This window comes from Chamaea fasciata, unplaced genomic scaffold (genome assembly GCF_029207755.1).
Source record: "Chamaea fasciata isolate MVZ Bird 193981 ecotype frontalis unplaced genomic scaffold, bChaFas1.0.hap1 SCAF_7, whole genome shotgun sequence".
Lineage (NCBI taxonomy): Eukaryota > Metazoa > Chordata > Aves > Passeriformes > Sylviidae > Chamaea > Chamaea fasciata.
The window spans coordinates 15,590,979-15,611,024 of NW_027094092.1; the positions used below are offsets into that span (position 1 = coordinate 15,590,979).

At 46.1% G+C, this 20,046-nt stretch overlaps 1 protein-coding gene across 1 annotated transcript in view; it reads right to left on the reverse strand.

The window, feature by feature from the left end:
* TSPAN32 (tetraspanin 32) overlaps window positions 1-18,536 on the reverse strand; it is a 31,729-nt gene extending 13,193 nt beyond the window's left edge. Inside the window, exons 1-4 of the mRNA XM_066186867.1 lie at window positions 18,471-18,536; window positions 16,329-16,443; window positions 14,984-15,081; window positions 8,317-8,391 (exon numbers count right to left, since the gene is read on the reverse strand). Of these exons, the coding sequence (XP_066042964.1) occupies window positions 8,317-8,391; window positions 14,984-15,081; window positions 16,329-16,443; window positions 18,471-18,536 (354 nt within the window). The remainder of the gene's footprint in view (window positions 1-8,316; window positions 8,392-14,983; window positions 15,082-16,328; window positions 16,444-18,470) is intronic.
* Between the last annotated feature and the right edge of the window lie 1,510 nt (window positions 18,537-20,046).

The following is a 20,046-nucleotide window of genomic DNA, read 5'->3' on the forward strand; positions in this document are numbered from 1 at the left end:
GGATGCACTCACCAGCCTCACTCAGAAATGTCTCTCTAGGGGTGGCCACTGCAGACTCCCACATTCAGCTACGCACCGCAAGCTAGTCAGTTAAGAAGTGAAACTGGAACAAACTAGTGAACTCAGCCAAAACTCTTCCTTGTTTCAGGAAAAAAAACCCCACTTCTGCATTTTGCTGTCTGCAGTGCGCAGAAATGCATGCATTCACAGTGTGCCAGAAACGGGTGGAGGCAGATGCAACAGCTTGGGTTTGGGCAAAGCAATGATGCAACTGCAGTGAAACAGAGGAGAGAAAGCCACTTTGGGGGCATTAGCCAGGCTGAAGAGCAACTCCCACCACATGGATAAAACACATGGTAAGACGAGCTTCCCCCATTCATGCTTAACCAAGTCCCATCTAACACAGTCCTTGCAACTTGCTGAACATTTTTATTTTCTCCATTGCACATCAGCTCCTCTCCTTTAGAGCCTTTTCTAGCTAGTTATTCCCAGATGCAGAAAGTCAGCCACTGCTGCAAATCAGAGCAGCCTTTGAGGTCTCCCATGGAAAAATGGCACAAGATAAGAAGGTGCCGTTCTCCCTCTGACTGACAGTGATCAATGGAGACCACTGAGTCCAGAAGATCCAGATGAGAATTTTAGCCAAACAGTTCTCACCTTTTTTTTCCCCAGATCTGTATATACATACAGATTTTGTATCTATCTATACATACATACATTAAAAAAAAAAAACCCAAGCCAAATCATATGAAGTTACCCCTACTTTCTGCTGTATATACAGAAAGAGGCAGACCAAAAACTGCTGTGGAACAAAAAATTCAGGAAAAGCGAAAACTCTTTCTCTCCAGCCTCAGCACTTCCATCCCATTCTTGAACAAAACACAACATGAGAAAGTCCTGAGCTGTTACACTGCTCACCTCCTCATTTCCTATCTCCACATCCCCAAAAGAACAGCAGATTCTAGCTGTGTGGGTCCTATACATCCCTCTTGGCCCATGGGCAGGGGGACATCAGAGCCTTGTCCTCAGCCAAGCCATAAAACCCAGAGGCCACCTCTGTGCTACTCAGATGCAGCATTGCTCTGTGTCTGTGACAGAGCACCAGATGCTTTATAGAGAAGTGCAGAGAACCCAGGCAGGCAGTTAATCAATATCAACAAGGATTTTTTTCCCCTAAATCCTCCAGATCTGTGGCTGCACACCTGTGAGCATCACCAGTATATCAAGGTCCTCTTGGGTTTTTTTGGATTAGCTTTTTTATGTTTGTTGCTTTTCTGTTTAAAAAAAAAAAAAAACCATTAATTTTTTGTCCATTTTATAACAGAACTGCAAAGCCAACAGCCTGCCGAGGGCCCACACTGACCCTTTGTGTCCCGTCTTTCAAAACACACAGCCCAGCAATTTATGAACATCCCCTCCCCAAAACTGGGGTCAAATTATCCCAGCCATCCCTGTGCTTTCACCTGTAGCACTTGAAACCAGTGCCAAGCAAGACTGCTTCCCAACAGAAAGCACTGAACAGCACTGAAAAGAGTTTTGGCTTATAAACCAGTAGTGAAACACTGAAAACAGTTTTAGCTTATAAAGCAGTGGTATCAGCAATAGAGCCAGTCCCAGGGCAGCCCTGTCACCTCCGAGTGGGTGGTGGCTGTGCTGAGCATCCTACAGGTGCATGAAAGTTGGGTGTGCTGCAACGATAGCAACTCTATGAGTGGCCTCAGGTGTCAGGGCTGGAGACGGGAGCTCCGGCTCTGCCACAGAAAGCGGCAGAAACGGGGCCGGGTGGGTTCAGCGCCGGGGCAGCCATAAATTATGGAACCCGTGAGTGCAAATGCCTGTGTGGAGGCTCAGACAAAGGAGAGCAGTGTCTCGCTGGGGGGAGTGGGCAGTCGCTGGGTGGTGAGAACATAAACACTGGGAAAGAGGCACAGTATTAAAAAATATTAAGGAAGAGGGAGGGGTTTCCCTCATTTTTGTTTTTCCCATGGAGTTCAGAGACTGGGAAAAGCTTGGTGCTTTTAAAGAGATTGTGCCTCCTAGATTACCAGCAAGAGCAAGGAGCATTTCAGACAGTTCACAGCATTTTCACAGCAACATCAATAATTTTTGTAAATGTTCTTGGAAGACCCCTGTAGGGGGCTACAATCCTGATCCAGCCCCCTGAATCAAAACCCAAAAGGAACCTATCTATATGCTTCAGGTCTGGTTTCAGAAAAACACTTGAGCACACCTTCAGCTTGTGTTTAAGTCCCATTAAAATCTCTAGGATTTCAGTCTGCATTTAAGCATTTCAGTCCCTGCAAGACTTTGCCCCAACAAACACCAGAGACGGCAATGGCATACACAAACACACCCTAGGAAACCCACAGAGGAAGGACATCTACACTTAAGAAATTTACTGGGCAGTGATGGGCTGTTCCTTACATATCTGCAGAAACAAGATGCATGAGCTGGTTTTATGCATGGTAAGAGATGATTTCCCTCCTGGAGACCCAGGCAATGCTGCCTCTGGCTGTGCAAAGATGCTGCTCGGGAGAGAGACCCACAGACAGAAGACCAGAGCTGGTTCCATACGCAGAGAAGGGAGCAGGGAAGCTGATTTGCTCAAGAATAAGACCCAGGCCTGGTAATGTTTGTTATTTAACACTGCAGCTGTTAATTCCAGCCTTGTACCCCAGGCTTTCTAACAGGTTAGAAAATCGCCATCTCAAAAGGTACCACCTTGCTTGCTAACAAAGCATAGAGGACTCCATTTCCACTTCCCAGCATGATGAGGGGAAAGCAGACAAGCCCCTGTGAAGGAAGCAGAGTAAGGCTTCAGGAGAATCAGGATGTAGAGGAATGGCTTGTATTCATTCCCCACCCATAAAACGCAAAATCCTTGCATTTATACTTGAAGTACAAGCAGTACAGCACAAAGGGGCTAATGCCATTCCACTCATGTGGAGTCAAAAGTCACAGGTTAAACTCATTTTGAAAACACCCAGCAACCTGAGAAACCATTTGATAATTAAGAGATCACCATATCGTTGCATCTAGTGCAAATCCAAGCAACCTCTTTCTTCAGAGGACATGGGGAATCAGGCCTTTACAGAACTGTGGACAACTATTTGCACCAGTTTCAAATTCCTGAGTTGGGAAATTGTAATTTAATCCATTTTATGTTTTTACCTGTGAACGAATCTCTGTAATTAAAATGCTCATTAATTTGCAAAACCCCTTTTATGTTGCAGCAATTTTAGTGTCACGGACCCACCCTACCATCCCGGCTCATGAGGCCAGGGCCACTGGGTTGCTGCAAGAACTGGCTCAGCTGCTGGAGAGAAAGGGAACAGCAGAAGGTGATGTGGAATAGAAACTCTTCTGGCCTCTTTCACAGCAGGGCCCAGAACATAACCCCAAACCTCAGGTTCAGCAAGGCGAAGTGCCAGGTCCTGCACTTTGGTCAAGTGAGGTCAACACCCTCAAGCAGCACTACAGGCTTAGATGACAGTGCCTGGAAATGGGCCCAGTGGAAAAGGACCTGGGGGTGCTGGGTAAGAGCTGACAATGAACCAGCGTGGGCCCAGGTGGCCAAGAAGGCCATGGGCATCCTGGCTTGTATCAAAAATAGTGTGGCCAGCAGGGCACACTAGGGCAGTGATTGTCCCTCTGCACTGGGTACTGCTGGGGCCACACCTTGATCCCTGTGTCCAGTTCTGGGCCCCTCAATACAAGAAAGACATTGAAAGTACTGGAGCATGTCCAGAGAAGGGCAATGGAGCTGGTGAAGGGTCTGGAGAGGAAATGCAGTGAGATGGAGGTGGGGGTAGTTTAGCCTGGAGAAAAGGAGGCTCAGGGGAGACCTTATTGCTCTCTGCAACTACCTGAAAGGAGCCTATAGCATGGTGGGGGTTTGTCTCATCTCTTAGGCAACAAGTGACAGTATAAGAGCCTCAAGCTGTTCCAGGTTCAGGCTGGACATCAGGAAGAATTTCTTCACTGAAGGGCTGGTCAGGCATTGGAATGAGCTGCCGTGGAGTCACCATCCCTGGAAGTGTTCAAGAAATAAGTGGACATGGCACTAAGTGCTCTGGTCTAGCTGACAGTCAAAGGTTGGACTCAATGATCTTAAAAGTCTTTTCCAACCTTAATGATTCTGGTTTTGTGTTGGTTAGTAAGAGTACCAAATCTTCTGTATGGCAGCTGCAAGAACAGCTTTGCACCAGCCTATGCAGACAGGTTTGTAAAGCAGCAGTTAATGGGTAAGGAGAGAAAGAAGGCTGGGAAGCAGGAGGAGGAAGCAGCAGCAGCCCTTCCCACCAGCTGTGCTAGATGTAGCATATCTCTCCTACATCCCTCTCTGCATTCCACATCCCTGCTCTTTTTGGCCATGCTGTGAATGACAGAGGGACCTCACTTAGACAGCAGTTTGTGGGAAAGGAACTGCCATAAAGATAACTTTGGAAAACAAAACTCAGCTCTTTGGCTTCAGGAACCAGGACTTCCTAATGTGGCTGAAAACCATCCGTAAACCTCGTGATTTCTGTGGTTACCACAGCAGTTCCAGCAAAGACCTTGTGTAGAGGTAATCCCATCCCCTCTGCCCTCCCATGCTCGTCAGTGTCTCAGTCACTTCGATTGCGCCACTGTCCCTACTCAGACAGGTCTGCAACACTTCCCTACCAAGACCACATCTCCCACCAAGAAGAGGAACAATTGGGATGCAACCTTTTAGGATAAAGCATGATAAATCTGAGGTTCATGACTGCTGCATGTCTGGCATACATCACTTCAAGAAAACAGACTATGGTGACATCGAGTCCATCTGGAATGTGGATAACTTGAAATTAAAACATTCTACATCTGTCTGAAAGAATACTTCCAGAAGTTACAGAAGGTCATGAAAGCAGAAAAGAATGGGAAATGAGAAGATTAGTTTTGTTTACAGTGCCCAGGTCTGAGAATATCAAATATTTACAAATAACTCTTCCTTTCCTCCCTGCCCAGCTTCTCTGTAGGAAGTACTGTAAAAAAGGCCCTGAAAGAGCCACACAGGCAAAATAGGCATCTTGTTTTCATCATGTTCAAACAACATTTCTAGCTATTGTCTCTTGATAATAACCACAAAAACAATTTTTCAACTGAGTATTGGGTTTTACTGTTTCAGATGATTTTCTGTAAGAGGGGTCTGCTTTATGAGGAAAATGTAGAATTTTTTTTAATCTTTTTTTTTTTAACCTACAGGAGTAAACCACTGAAGCATCTGCCATGGATTAGTGCAGGGGAGACCTCCTATCCCCAGCTTGCAAAGGGAGGGGAGGACTATTTTCAGTGCTGCCTGTGTTCGGCACCTTGCCAGCAGGGAGGGAGAGGACAGGAACTACTGACACCAGCTCCCAGCTGGCATTTCCAAAACTAACAGCCTAATTTTCTGTCTGGCATTCCACTGGAAAGTCAATGTATTTTTCATGGGAAAAACTGAAAGTTTTGTTCTAGCCATGAACGTGGGGGCAGTACCCCTCGGTGCTCTTAGTGATTCAGGCACATGTAATGGCCATATTCATATTCAGTTTTATATCCTCAGTTCTGTTCCTTTCTTGATAGCTGTGTACATCCCATCAGGCTTACAAGACACCCACCCACTTGGCTGGGTTTGATTTTCTCCCCCCTGATTACCACAATTAACTATTTTTGAGAGTACTGACATGCAGTAGGCAGCAGAAGACACCTGCTTGAATTTGGCTCTTTATTTTGAGAAAGACAAGGGAAAAAACAGCTCTATAATGAGACTTCAGATATCTTCTCCCTACTTCATTCAATTTTCTGTATCATATGCTCGTGTCCTGGAGGGGCAGGCACATCTGCATTTCTTTCCGTCACCTGTATTTTTCTCTCACATATGCATTTCTCTCTCTAGTGAGATGGGTTACTTTCCAGTCAAAACTAAATTTCCAATGTTCTGTAAGTGACACTTCTAATTAAATCTTCCTCATTTATATTCCCTGCTTTTCCTTAGATTTTAGAAAGCAGAGAAACACAAGATGGTCTCTAATGTGGCTTTTTTTTTTTTCTCTGTTGTCAGAAACACTGCTGGTTTTCTTTGCCCAGAAAGTCAACCTTCTACAAACCCCCTAATTTTGCCTAGTGGAAGCTGTTTTGCTTACAGAATCCCAACCAATTAACAAAGCTAACCATAACCATGGGTTCATTTGTGGGCAGGGCACTCATAGCAAAAAAAAGCCCATGAAAATAATTTGAAGTAAAAACAGATGTACTGGTTCAGAGATATATACAAAGCAATACTCCTTTAAATATTTTCATCAAAATATTTTTTGCATGGCACATCCCTGTATTACATAACCCAACATACAACCTTTTTCTTGCAGTCTTTTTATGCCCTACACCATGTATGTAGATTAACAGTAAAACTAAATAAATAGTCTCTTTAGAAAACACAATTTCACAATGCCAACCAGATAGTTTCTGGTGACATTTCCTCTCTACTGACACAGCCTTTGCTTCAATCTACAATTTACAATCTGCAGAAGAAGGAGGAAACTGTGCTCCCTTCTGTGTTGGTCATGAAAACCAAATTTTTTCCATATTAAACTGTTAGAAGGAATGTAATAAACGTTGGTAGTTTTGCCTGAAACAATAAAACAAAAAATAAAGAGGCTGTAGAAAGACATTTTTTTCTTGGATGTCTCAGGTCTGACTGAATTCACTTCAGCCAGTTAAGTGTACAGATAAAAGATGCTGTTGTGCCATCAGCACTCACCCTTACTTTTCCAAAGCAGTTGGACAAATTCAGAGGAAAAACCCAAGGAGAACATTAAAGGCAAAGGCACCAGCAGGTGCCACCAGCAGACACCTGGGCCACAAGCTGCTGGCATCTGAAAAAGCATTACTTTGTGCTTGCTGGGTTTTCATGCTGCTACCTTTGCCAACAGCAGGTCAGCCAAAAATCTCCTTGGCCAACAGCTCCTACTTTGGGCAGCAACTTTAGCCTGGTCCAGTGTAGCCACCTGCACATTTCAAAGGATTTTCAACTACTGTGGGCACTGGTCAGCTCTGGGAAAACTTTCTAGAAAAGCAGGACCTTATCCCCCACCTTAACCTTGACTTCTGCTTTCAGAAGGACTGGGTTTTAATTTATGCACAGGACACTGAACTATTACAGGACAGGGCTCCTTGTGCCTGCAAAAACAATTGCCACAGTCCTAGTATGGACTGAGTCTCCGGGATTTTGATGGAGTTGTGCTCCTCCATCGAAGGAAATTTCCTCCAAGGAAATCTCAAGGCTAGCCTTCTGACACTTCACACTGGTCTTTGATCCCCCCCAATATATGTAGCCCTAAATAGATGAGCTGGCAGCATCAATCCCTAATTCACTGAGATGATGTTTCACATTACATCCTCATTGGTGCCCAGAACATTGCAGGTTATGGCACATGCCTAGGGCTGGGGAGGAGCAATAGAGAGACAAGGACTGAGCCACTGCATGAAGCATCTATCAAAGTTCCAAGCACTTTTCTGAATTATTTAGGTACTTGCCAAAAATACCGCTGTTGTGCTTTCAAAAGAAAGATGTCATGATTTTTTTACACTCCCAAGTCTCTTAAATTTTGTATTTTTTGAGTGCAGGGATGCAAAAAGGGGAATTAAGACCAACTAACCCAGCACCTGGCATCTTCCACACTGCCCATCTGCCACAGCACCAGCAAACTCTGGGTTAACAATTCAAAGCCCAACTTTCTTCCAAATTCAGCCTTCTATAATCTCCTCTTTCTAGCCCAAAATAGACAGTGACACAAAAAACCATTTTTCACTCTTGTGTTTTTTCATGTACCACTGCTACCTTTTAATAAACCCACTTCTGGGGAGTTTCTCCTGGCCACTGCCAGGAGAACAACCTGCCACTGCCTTCTAATAGAGGCTCCCAATTGACCTTAGCAGGAATTAGAACCAGCTGGAAATGACTTTTCAGAAGTCAAGCATCTCATTTAAAACAAAACAAAGCAAACATCCCCTGAAAAAAAAAATAGATTCCCAAAGCTAAAGAGACTTGCATTTTGTTTTGCCTTCAGCACAAAGCATTCACCCGGCATGAGGTTTTCCATGGGCAGCTCCCTTCAGATGATCCCATTGAAGAGGCAGCTGATGAAGGTGACCCTGTTCTTCCAAAGGACGGATGCAACAGAGCATGGATGTGACAGACCTCAGTATGGATGACTTAATTAACACCAGATGTTCCTTTTATGGGAGAAATAGTTGCTACCAAAAAAAAAATCTCTGATGAGATGCTGGTGGTATTTCCTAGCAGCCAACACTTACCTCTGTGCTGTGTGTGTATCTCCAGCAGGCAGCTGGGATCAATCCACAAAAGGCCAGAGCAAAACAGAAAAATCCCTGAGGATAAAGAGGAAAAATACCAACAGTTACAACCTGGGGAGGAAAATACCCATTTGCAAACACAATCAGGACACATTTAATATGCTTGTTTGAGCAAGTTTCATTAAAGTTTAAACATCACCTTCTTTTAATATCCCTCATAATGTCAGTTACTTAAAAGAAATTAGATGGACAATAATGTGGTTCCCCATTAGGAACCCTCTAATTACACTGTGGCCAGTTGAAGAGTTTGACGAAAAAAACAGCAGCTTTCTGCAGTGCAGTTAATCTATTCTGCCCAAATTCCTCTTAGACAAAGAGAGGGAGGTATAAAACATTATATTTACAGTAATGTTTTCCTTCTGCTGCAAAACTGTGCTCCAGAATAGCATCTCCTTCCTCCTGGGATTCAATCCCATGCATTTAAAACTTGGCTATTGGCTTCAAAGATGCTAGTCCATAAAGGAGCAAATAACTGGGATAGAGCTAGAAATCAACCTGCTCTGGAAGAGGAGCTGGACTTAGTCTGTGAGCAAGGTGGCAGCTGAGTGGCCAAGCTGCCTTCTTAGATCAGCACCATCCTAGTTAGACAACAGGATGACAGAAATATAATCAAGGCCAGAAACTGACCCTGAAGTGTCTAAACAATAACAGCAACAATGAAGGACATGGTTTGACTCTTGTCTTCTTCCCTAGGCTCGCAGAGCTGGAAGTTACATGCTTTGTGTTTTTGTTTGAACAAATCTGGACCAAAAAACCTACACACCCTGATATAAAAAGCACTTGCCTGCTGTGACAGCTGGACCAAATGATCTTGTTCACATTTAAAAAAAAAAAAAAAAAAGGAAGGGAAAATGCCAGTAAAGTGTTTGAAGGCTAAATGGGCTCATCCAATACGAATCTGCAGCTTAGTCTTGGAATGACAAAAGATGATGAATAAGCATCGGTTGAAAATTAATGCCCACACAAATTTTCCATGAAACTGTGCCTCTTTCAAAACAACATTTTGTGGGAAACTTACCCAGATGACTGCATCTTATTTTGATTTCTAATTTTTTTCTATGACTGTTTTCATTGTATGATATAGTTGAAATAGCTTGAAAAAGTTTAAATCTTTCATGAAATTTTACCGAATTCAAGCTTAAGAGAGGGAGAAGAACATTGTGTCTACCAGTTCTGCTTCACAAAAAAAAAAAAAAAAAAAGAAAAAAAAAAGAAAAAAAAAAGAAAAAGAAAAAAAAAGAAGCTCCAAACTCATGCATAAGCAGCAAGAAAGGAAAATGTGTTACTTCAAATCCTGGAAATGAAAGTGAATGTGCCAGTAAAATCCTTTTGCTGGCTCTTGTCCATCTGTTCTGTTTCTCTGCCCTACCTGGGGACTTTGCTCCTGGAACAAGACTGCCACTGGTAGTCACCACTTCTTTGGGGGCTGCCTTGTTTCAGGCTCTGCATCAGACACTGGGGAAAACCCTGGTACAGCTCTTACGAAAAATCTTAAATTATGTATGTCCAGTCTCTCCTTTCATTTATTTTTTTGGCAGCTGCCTGGCCATATAGCTGATGAGATCACTCGCTGCCTTGCTAGGAGCTGAAATGAGATCAACCAAGACCCTAAAGAAGATGAGAGGAAAAGTCTGATCAAACACTAACATGACAAGGTGGTTACAAGTCATGAAGATGTGGAAGAGCTTGCAGGGCAAGATATCTCAGACCAAAACCCAGCTGGAGTGGGGGGTTCAGCCCTGCAGGTACAGCACAAACTGGAGGGAGGAGGTGAGGTTACACAAGCATGTCAGGTTGCTCCTCAGTAGGACTACACCCTGCATTTTGCACTGCCTCCAACAACTTCCCCACCAAACAAACAGCATTTTCACCAAAATCAAGTTCAAAGACAAGAAAATTAAAAAAAAGAAATCAGTCATATAGAAAAACCAGCTTTGACAGCAATGTGACCACTCTTCTGCATATCATTCCATTAAAGTTATCATACAGGTGACCCACCATGAACCCAGAGACTGTGAGCAACAGGATGCCAGTAACAACCCAGATTTCTTACCCTGTCCTCTCTGTTCCTTTCCCCACCAGCTCCAGCACTTACAACATCTCTCTGGGGTCAGAACTCCCAGCAGATAAAAATCCTCCTTCTCATCTTCCCTTCCTCAGCTCCACCCCACATCTCAGTCCCTCAGCATCAGCTCTCCCTTTATTTCTGCCTGGTTTCTCTGGGAATACCGAGACACAGCCCTTTGGGAAGCTCCCCCCCCCATCCAGCTGGTACACAGCAATTACATGGCTCCGAGAACATCTTATAAATGAATTATAGTCTGCTTTTTCCCTTCCCAGCCAAAAGGTTTTTGGAAGAGCAACTTTCTAATCACATTAGAAGACATTTGGAGAAAAAAGAAAAAGGCAACCTGCAGTTTGCATACAAAATGTGGAAGGGTTGAGGCTGGTTCACCATCTCCCAGACCCTTGGAGCTCCTCGGAGCCAGCCACAGGCTGCCTGCTCCCTTTGCGAGAGACAGCCACATCAGCCCCGTGGAGGGCTGTCACCAGGCAGACATCAATTACTCTTTTATGAATGACCTTGCTTCCATCCTTGCTGCAAGGAACAATTTCTCTTTGACAGACTTGGCAGAATCCACAGGAACAGCACCCTGTCTGTTGGCTGATGTTTCTTTTAATTCGCCTTTCTGATGCTTCTCCTTTGGTGAAGGATGCCTGCTTTGGAAGAGGGAGGGATCCTTTAGCTCATACTGTGTCTGTAGCTGTGTTTGGCAGAAACTCCTACACTTCCAAGGAAAGAGCTGACCTCTGCCCTGCTCTGCTCCAGCTGCTTTTTGGTGCTGCTGTGGTCATTGCAAAGGCCAGTTCCCTGCCAGACTGCAGAGTCCAGGGGCAGGGAATGGAGGGGGCAAGCTTCAGATGGCATCCATCAGGTTGTGTCCCTCCCTGCCTGACCCAGTTCATCTAAAAGCACGCAATGTTTTTGCCCTTCCACAGAACAAACATAGTCAGTGACATCAGTCTGAAAGAGGAATCTGTCCTCAGCACCAGCTCTGTCACTGGCACACAGATGCCTCACTCAGAAGTGTTGCACCATGAGGGAGAACACAAGAGGCAGATTAAATTAGAAAGGAAGATGCTGAAATGTGCTGCAGTGATATTAAGGACCCTCTACACACTGGCCTACACCTGGGTATAATAAAGCAAACAGTGCTGTGTGCTGGCCCTATTAGCTCATCAATCTTGATGAAAAACTGGGTTATATTGGGCATACACTGAGGCATTTTCCACTGATTTTTTTTGGAACATCTGCTCAATCCTGGCACAAATTTTCCTCTATACTAGTCGGGTTTTCGACTGCAAAGTTCAGATGTGAGAATTTCAGCTGGGATATTATGGCTGGCATGTTGTTCCCTGATTTTTCTTTTCTTTCCCTTTCTCTGTCTGACCAGGTAACAACCAACACATGATGCTTTAAACCTCACTGGTAGCAGAGTCTTTCCTCTGTGCAAATAGCACTAGGAAAACTGCTGTTTTCCTTCCTTTTCTTCCCCTTCAATAGCGACATGGCCTCCAGGGGCTGTGAGAGCTGCAGGATATTTACATTCAGGATTGACTGCATGATGGGCAGTGGATCACCAGAAAACAGAGTTTGCCTGAGCTGGAGAAGAGTCAATAAGCCTGTTGCTATTCTCCCTGTTTAAGAGGAGCCTTAGGTGTAATATTCCTGGATTTTAGAGCCTAATTTTTTACCCTTAAGTTCTCAGTTACTTTCTTGGAACCAGCTTCCTCACAAGCAGCACTGGATGCACAGTAGCATCTCTCCAGTCTCATGATGCTGCTAATGCAACTAGAAGACAATCTCCTGAGATGCACGTGCTTAAACCAGTTTGACCTGTCCTGATTTCTAACCACTGTGCGCCCATTGCTGTTATTAGAACAGCACCAGTAAGGACTGCAAAGACCAGACACTCCTCCTCTGTAGGCACACAAACCTCCAGACAGCCAGGCAGCATGACAATACATAATCCAAACACACACACACACACACACACACAAAAAAAAAAAAAAAAAAAAAAAAAAAAAGCAAGCTCCTGTAAGCCAAATCTGCATCCTTGTCAGCTTTTCCCCAGGGTGGCTGGTTTACCAAGTGGCATTGTGGTGGACCAGCCACATCGATGCAGACACCCCCCACGTGTGGCTTGGTTTTCTGGACAGCCACAGATGTCAGGCAAATAGTCTGGTGTCTTCCCTCTTTGATTAAAGGGTGAATTAAATGTTCTTCTAAATAAGACACGCTCCATACAGGGAGGAAAACTCCTTTAAAATCAATAGCGGGGAAAGATGAAAGACTCTCTATTGCAGAAGGAGAAAAAAAGCTCCAAGCAGCAGGGCTGATCGCTCCTGTGAGCTACAGCACAGCAGGGATCAGCAGGGCTGGACAACACATCGACCAGTTTTGGAGCCCCACAGGGCCAAACCCCACTCCTGCCTACGATTGCACCTCACTGCAGCCGTCAGGGCTGGCTCTCCCTGCTCTCGCTTCTTGCTGGCAGATCAAAGATTAAATGTGTGCCTTGGGAGTGGGAACTGGGGGCAAAACAAGCAGCAACCTGGCCCTAGGTGAAAGATATCGTTGGGAGGGGGTGATTTATAGAAATAGGCAAAGCCCCCGTGTGATATAAGACGCAGATGAGCTCCTTGAACGACTTAGAGCCGAGAATACCCTTGCTAGTGGCCATCTCTTGAGTGTCTCCCAGGGTTCCAGCTAATTCCTGGGGGCTGGGGACGTGCCAGCACCCCGCCGGGGTCACGGAGGCCGCTCCCGTCCCGCGGCATGTCCCGGAGCGGGCAGGCGGCCGGCGGGCGGGCCGGCGGAGCGCGGCGCTGGAGCGGCCCCGCGCGGCTCGGCACGGAGACGGCGGAAACGGAGCTCAAAGGCACCCAAGAGGCGTCCCCTTATCCCTGCCGAGAGCAGCGTGGGATGAAGCCTCGTCGCCACAGCTGCGGGGAAGGCATCTCGCACCTTTCCTCTGCTCCCCGCAAGGCAGCGATGCCGTGACTTCCATACTAACGTGCCATCGGGGGATGCAGACGGCCACATCCCACAGAGGACCCAAACTGTGGAAGATAAAAACAAGCCAACAGGATGCACTAGGAGCCACAGAAATAAACACTTAATTTGAGGGTTCTGCCAGCCAGAGGTTGTTTTGTCGAGCAAAGTTTGACTGTGATACCCCAAAGCAGCCAGGCTGGGGGAGATGATGGGTGGCTGGAAGAAAGGATCACCCACGTTCCAACGGGAAGGGAAAGCAGCACCATGTGGCCCTTGGACAGTGCTCTTTGAACAGCAGCTCTGGAGTTCGCTCAGGATATGTTGGCTCTCTTTATTATTATTTTAACAGCCTGTTCTATGAAGTCGCATGTCCCAAACTATACCAGAGAGTAAGGCAACAAATAACTACAGAGAAGTAAACTGTAACTGTATCTTCAGGCAGCCATGACATTCTCCACGGATCTGTACATTCCCATCTGTTGGTTTATATGTGCTAACTGCAGGCACTCATTAAAGACACTTCAGCAAAAGAGAGGGGAGTTACACATATTCTGCTTAATTCATGGGATCTCAGGCCCCTTCAGGCATCTCGAACAGAGAAAGGAAGATGATGTATTGAGAAGGTGAAAACATTAATTTCAGTGGCTGCTTTGCACTGAATTTTCAGGTGTCAGCTTCTCATTTCTGCCATCAGTATCATTTCCCCCAATTACACAGATTAGATAAATCTCTTTAAAGTTAGTGTATGACAGCAATGCAATTATTTTATATTAAGCAAGATTTCATGCTCAACAACCTACCTACCTGTTAACTCTGCCCTTCACATGGGAAAACATGCAGTGAGCAGCCCTCTACCACTTATCCCTCCAGCTGCAAGGCTGGAAGTTGCTCTGTGCAGGCTAAGCCCCACATGCAGGCTCTATTTTGAAATGGAGTTTAGCTCACAGTGCAGTTTACTACTGTCAACATGGTCCAGGCCCAAACAGGCTGATGGAGAGGAGAAAGGGGGGATTTCAACTCTTATGTTATTTCTCCACCCTCTCTTTGTAGGCTGAAATTCAGGGTCCTGCCCAAATCCCCCATGCCTGCTGCCCTGCTTTGTATGGATGTTTGCAGTGAGGTGGGAAAAAAAGGGGCCAATTTTGCTGTCACAAGTCAGGGGAAGCATGTGAGACTCAAAACCACACTGCTAACGTTTCCCAACACAAACATGTGTTGACTTGATGAGGGGAAGAAATACTCTGGGAATTGTCATCACGTTAGTTGCTTGGCAGATAAACACCTTCCCTCTGAAAGCTGCATAGACAGGACCTTGGCAAAAGAAACTAGGCACAGAATGATGCAATCCACAGCTTGAAGAGCTCTGCAAGGTCGCACTTTTTGAAAAATGTCCCTTGGCAGCACAAGGTGGAACAACAGAACCTCCTTCCCCAGGCGAGCATTCTCTCAGGCATAAGGCAATGCAGCTCCCAGCACTACACATTATGGGGCCAGCCCCAAGTGACCAAAAACCCCTCCCAGCCGGTCCCTGTGGGTATGGATACGCACCATGGCTGTGAGGCACTGCGATTCCCGCACCGTGGCCGCAGAGCTCAGCAGGGCTGCCAGGATCAGGGTCATGCTCAGGCAGATGCCAAAGTAAAAAGCTGGAAGGAAAACAGACATGGGAGTTGTGGTCAGATGCCAGAGGCCTAGTGTGATGCTTAACCCAGAGAGGGGCCAAAAAAGTGCATTTTGGGGAGCTGGCCCCAAATGACCAGGTTGCAGAACTCAAATTTTTCTGTAATTTATTCCATATCCTCTGTCTCTGTATGCTTTGCTGTGTATGTCAGGCAGGGCTGTAAACCTCCGAGTGGTTCCCACAGCTCCAGCAGAGTGAAGCAGCCGAAAATGGTGTTGGTCCACCCAACAGACCAGAAGCTGCCAATCACTTCAGCATTCTGATAAGGATCCCCCCCCAAATGGGGGATGCTGGTGTGCAGCAGCTGTCCCACAGCCTCTGTCAGGACTATGGGCACTGCTAATCTGGTGCAACACTCACCCCTCTGGTTTCCTCCTGACTCAGGCAGGATCACAGCCACTACCCTGGAGCCACTACCAGCAGGGCTGTTGCTAGCCTAACCATGAAGAGGTAATGCTTGCAAACAAGGCAAGGGGAAGCATTTCTGGAGATGGGTGGCTGGTGTGGGACAGCCTGCAAGGCTGCAGTCAGTGCCAACATTTATGTGTAGGAACAGGGAAGGAATGTACCTTAGCCTTGGACTAACACAGTTTTTACACCTGCCTTGTTAAACTGAAATTGAGAATCAGGATCTCGAGAGGATATGAGTGTGTTTAAGCCCAGAGTGCAGCTTGGGAGAAGCAGCAGATGCGAGTGCAGCAGTGGTGAGCAGGGTATTTAGTATCTGGGCTACCTTTGCTCTAGCCTTGTACCTACTCAGTTTATACTTCTCCCTTGTGAAAGTGAAAATACTGCACGTTTCCTCAGAAAAGTTTGAGGTGCTGCCAAGTATTTCTCCTCCCAACCTCAATTTCCTATGTTCTGCTTCAACTCCTGTAGTTCCTCTTCCCGTGCTTCCAGTCTCCTGCCAGCCTCAGTGCAGTGACTGAGGAGTTCCTGAGTTACCACAGCACAGGGGCCAGAGAAGAGGAATAGGTGCAAATGCAGAAGCACCTAAGCACCCTGTGCACCTACAGCATCCTTTGGTTACAGGCATGCAGGTCTGATCTGGGGAAAGAAAATGCCTGTGGGACTGTGTTAGTCCTAATGCAGCCTCCAAACCCCAGCTCCTTCCTCCTGTTGAGATATCCCTGAATTTTCCTCTATTGCTGTAAGGAATTTTGCAGCTCCAGGTATCATCAAAGGTCTCACTGGGATGTGACCACAACGTACCTGTGTGGTGGATGGCCCTGTAGGCATTGCTGTCCAGGGAGACGTTGCTGATGAGTGTGAAATGGAGCCCATAATGGGTGACTGTGCTCAGCGTGGCGATGGAGAGCCCCAGCAGCTGGAAAAGAAGGGTTTCAGGAAAGGATTTACAAGGCAGCAGCTCCTGCTGGGTGCACACAAAGGTTTGAGGTATGTCTGGACACTCCTGCACCCCATGGAAATGCAGACAGCCTCATCATTCAGAGACCACCACGTGTACCCCAAAACGCACATAAAGGACAAACCCTAGACAGTTAAAGATACTAAAGCTGTTTTTCTCTCTTGCATAATGAGTACATGTGAGACTGTGCAGCCCACAGTCTCTTGGCCAGTACCTGTGGATTAAATTTCCATCACAAGAAGAAAACTGAGAGGATCGATGCTCTTGCAGCACACCTGTGCTGTGTCCCCCCACTCTGTTAAATTGTGCAAAGGTGGCTGTAAGGGCTGCCAGCTTCAAGAGGGGTTTTGAGCAGGGGTGAAGTTCTCTGCTTTGCTCTTTGCTATTACCAGTCTCATTGCCTTCTGTTGGCTCTGTTTCCTATGGTAGAGTGCAAAGATCTGAGTCCTGTACTACCCTAAGCTCTCTGGGGTGGTTTCTGTCTCTGCAAGTTGTTGCTGGTCTTTCTATTTCTGTCCCACCCCTGAGAGCACTGGTATGCTTAAGGCATGGGGTAACCACTTGCACATCACCTCTCCAGGTGATGGAGAGGGAACATTTCTGATATCACCTGGCTCTAGGGCTGTGCTCCTTGCAGCATGACTGGTGGCAGAGCTGGGACAAAGGCACCAGCAGCAAAACCAGCTCCAAATCTAGTGTAATGAGCCTGGAAAATACAAAATGTAAGGCTACTCCTAGCTCCGAAGATAAGGCTTAATCATTTTGTGCCTTTACAATACAGAAACACGAGGCAGCTATACCTGTGTCAAACATGACAGTACAATTTCAACATAATCCCCACTGTGTGACATTTTCTAAGAGCTTTTGCTGGAGGCTTACAGTCTCAAAGACTAAATCCATCCAAACCATAGCATTTTGTCTAACCTAATTTGTGGCACCCTCTGATCCTTCAGACTGTGTATTACTGCATATCTTGACCCATGCCCAGAAAAATATTAAGTCCAACACCAGTTAGCTCCGATTTCTGAGAAACACCAGTCTAAAATCCTCCCAACGGCAAGAATGTGATTATAACCATCCACAGCAGCTGTGCCTTAATGTCTCCTCTAAACCTGCTTGGTACCAATCCTCCTTTCATTTCCTCCAAGTGGCATGTTCTGTTATTTGGAAGAGAGAACCACCTTACAGCCACTGCAGTCTTGGAATGTTGAAATTTGGGAAAACTAGAAACTTCATTTGTGGCCCAAAATAAGGTATTACCTTTTAATTATACTCTTAACAAGCCACCAACCCTCTTTGAACTAAATACAGATTTTTGTTATTGCTGTTGTTATTATAATTAAGCTGGCAAGTTTTGGTGAAGTGAAAAGGCAACAAGAACATACAAGTCAAAGCATCCACAAGAAGTGTTCTCCAGTTTTCACCATTTCCCATCAGCTAGAACAGCAGATGTCCAGAAACTCCTCTTGAATTTGCTTCAAAAGCTGATAAGAAGGGTCTCTGGAATTGCTTTTGCTCTGGAGTGCTGATCCACAGGTTTCTCACCCACACTTCCACCAAAGCCTTGCAGTTTCATATCCTCACTGTTCCCACCTGCAGCTGACCACCCTCCTAGCAGCAAGCATGACTGCAGCAGGTCATCCTCTCTTGCTCCAAGGAGACAGGAGCAAATATCTTTTTGCTGAAAACCACCCATTCTGTCAGCAGCAACCTTTTCTTTCTCCTTGGAGGCAGCTGCTGAGTTGTGAAAGAGCTGCCGTGGTGTGACAGCCCTGAGAAACCAGAAGTCTATCAGAGGAGGGGGGGCGATGCTGGTGGCCAGCGATAACCGCCCATGGTGCAATGATAACTCAGGCAGTTGGCTGTGCTTGCCCTCCACCCGCGAAAAACAGAACGTGGGAAAACGATCTCCTCTCAGAGTGGGGATGGGAAAGGCAACAGCTCACCTCGGTTCTGCAGAGATCCCCCCAAACCTGCCTGCTCACCATGACACAGAGGCTGGTCACCAGCAGCTGGCACTTGGTGGTCCTCATCCCGCACCTCAGTCCCATGGCAGCTTGTCCCCAGAGAGAGCTGGCAGTTTGTCCCTCTGGCTCTTGATAAAGCCTGGGTTTCCACCAAAGGGAGGCATGGCCACAACGGGGCCTCTCAGGAAGTGGAGTCCCCACCACATGCCGATGCACCTCCTCCTGCCTGATTATTAAATCCTCTTTAGGGTAGTCACCTTCTGCACAGGCTCTCAGTCAGTTGCTGTCAGCTCCTGCACAGCCAGTTGGGAAAGAAGGAAAGGCATACAGAAAAACAACTTTTCATGGAGTTTGGAGCAAAAGCTCCTTAAAAAAAAAAATAATAATAAACTGTTCAGTCAAGAGTCAGTGTCAAAATATCCTGATTTCAACTTTCACTGGGATGCAGTTTTGCTTAATAAACATTGTCGGTAACATTTTTTTATAATCTGCATAAATTATATTTTGGAAAAACGTCAAGGAAAACAAGATTTAAAAGGAAAAAGAAAAAAAACAAAACTCACCTGTTGTTTAAAGAAGTGATCAAAACCCCCCCCCCCCCCCCCCCAAGACAGATCTGTGTAAGAGTCTTCTCTCCCCATGTAAACCCACCACATGGCAATAACCTCTGGCTGAGCCTCTATTAGAACCTGCATTTGCAGATAAGGGAAAAAAACCACATTTGGTAGTACTTTATTCAGGAAAATGGCTATATAGACATATAACCCCCTGCTCAGGAGACCCTCACTGTCCATGGACATTTTAACTCTTCCTTTTCCCTCTCCTAGCACTGAAGAGTTCATGGACCTGTGGCTGCAGAAGACTCAGGTGATTTCTGGTCTTCAAAACCAGCTGTCTCCTGAATGCATATTTCTTAAGTGTAAATCCCAAAGAAGCCTCAAGAACGATCTGGCCAAAGTGAGCCTGAATGACTGAGTGCTTTAATCATCCTTACTTTTGGAACCAGACTGGTGGAGAACAGGTGAAACAGACTAATGAAAAATAATTGCACTCTCCCCAGGTGGCAAATGTAGGGAGTAAAAAAGTTAAACCATCCCACAACAGTAGCTGCAGTAACAGGAAGATGACAAAGAAGGAGGAGGAGAGGAATGAAAAAAGGAAGGAAGATGCATTTTGCAAAGCAAAGAGAAAAGAAGAGAAAGTGAATTACACAAAGCCATGAGCATGGGGAGAAGCATGTCATGACTCTCTGACTGCATCACTAGCTTTCTTTCAAGCTTTCCTGCAGACCATCTTGGTTGCAGCCTCCCGAGACTCCAGTGAGAGCTGCCACAGCCAGTGCCAGAAAAACAGGTGTCCCCATGGCTCATGGGTCCCTGCCCTCATGCCCAGGAGGAGACACTCAGGTACCCATGTGCAAACAGAGACCTTCCTTCTCTGGCCACCAGCTGGAGACCATCCGAGGAAAGAAAGCCAATGGATAGGTAGCAGGGCAGGAGGGCAGTGGGGAGAGGACAACAGGCTGGTGAGGCAGCTGATGCCAAGCCACCCACGTTCAGCAGCAGGACCCCTAAGAACAAACCAGGTAGGGAAA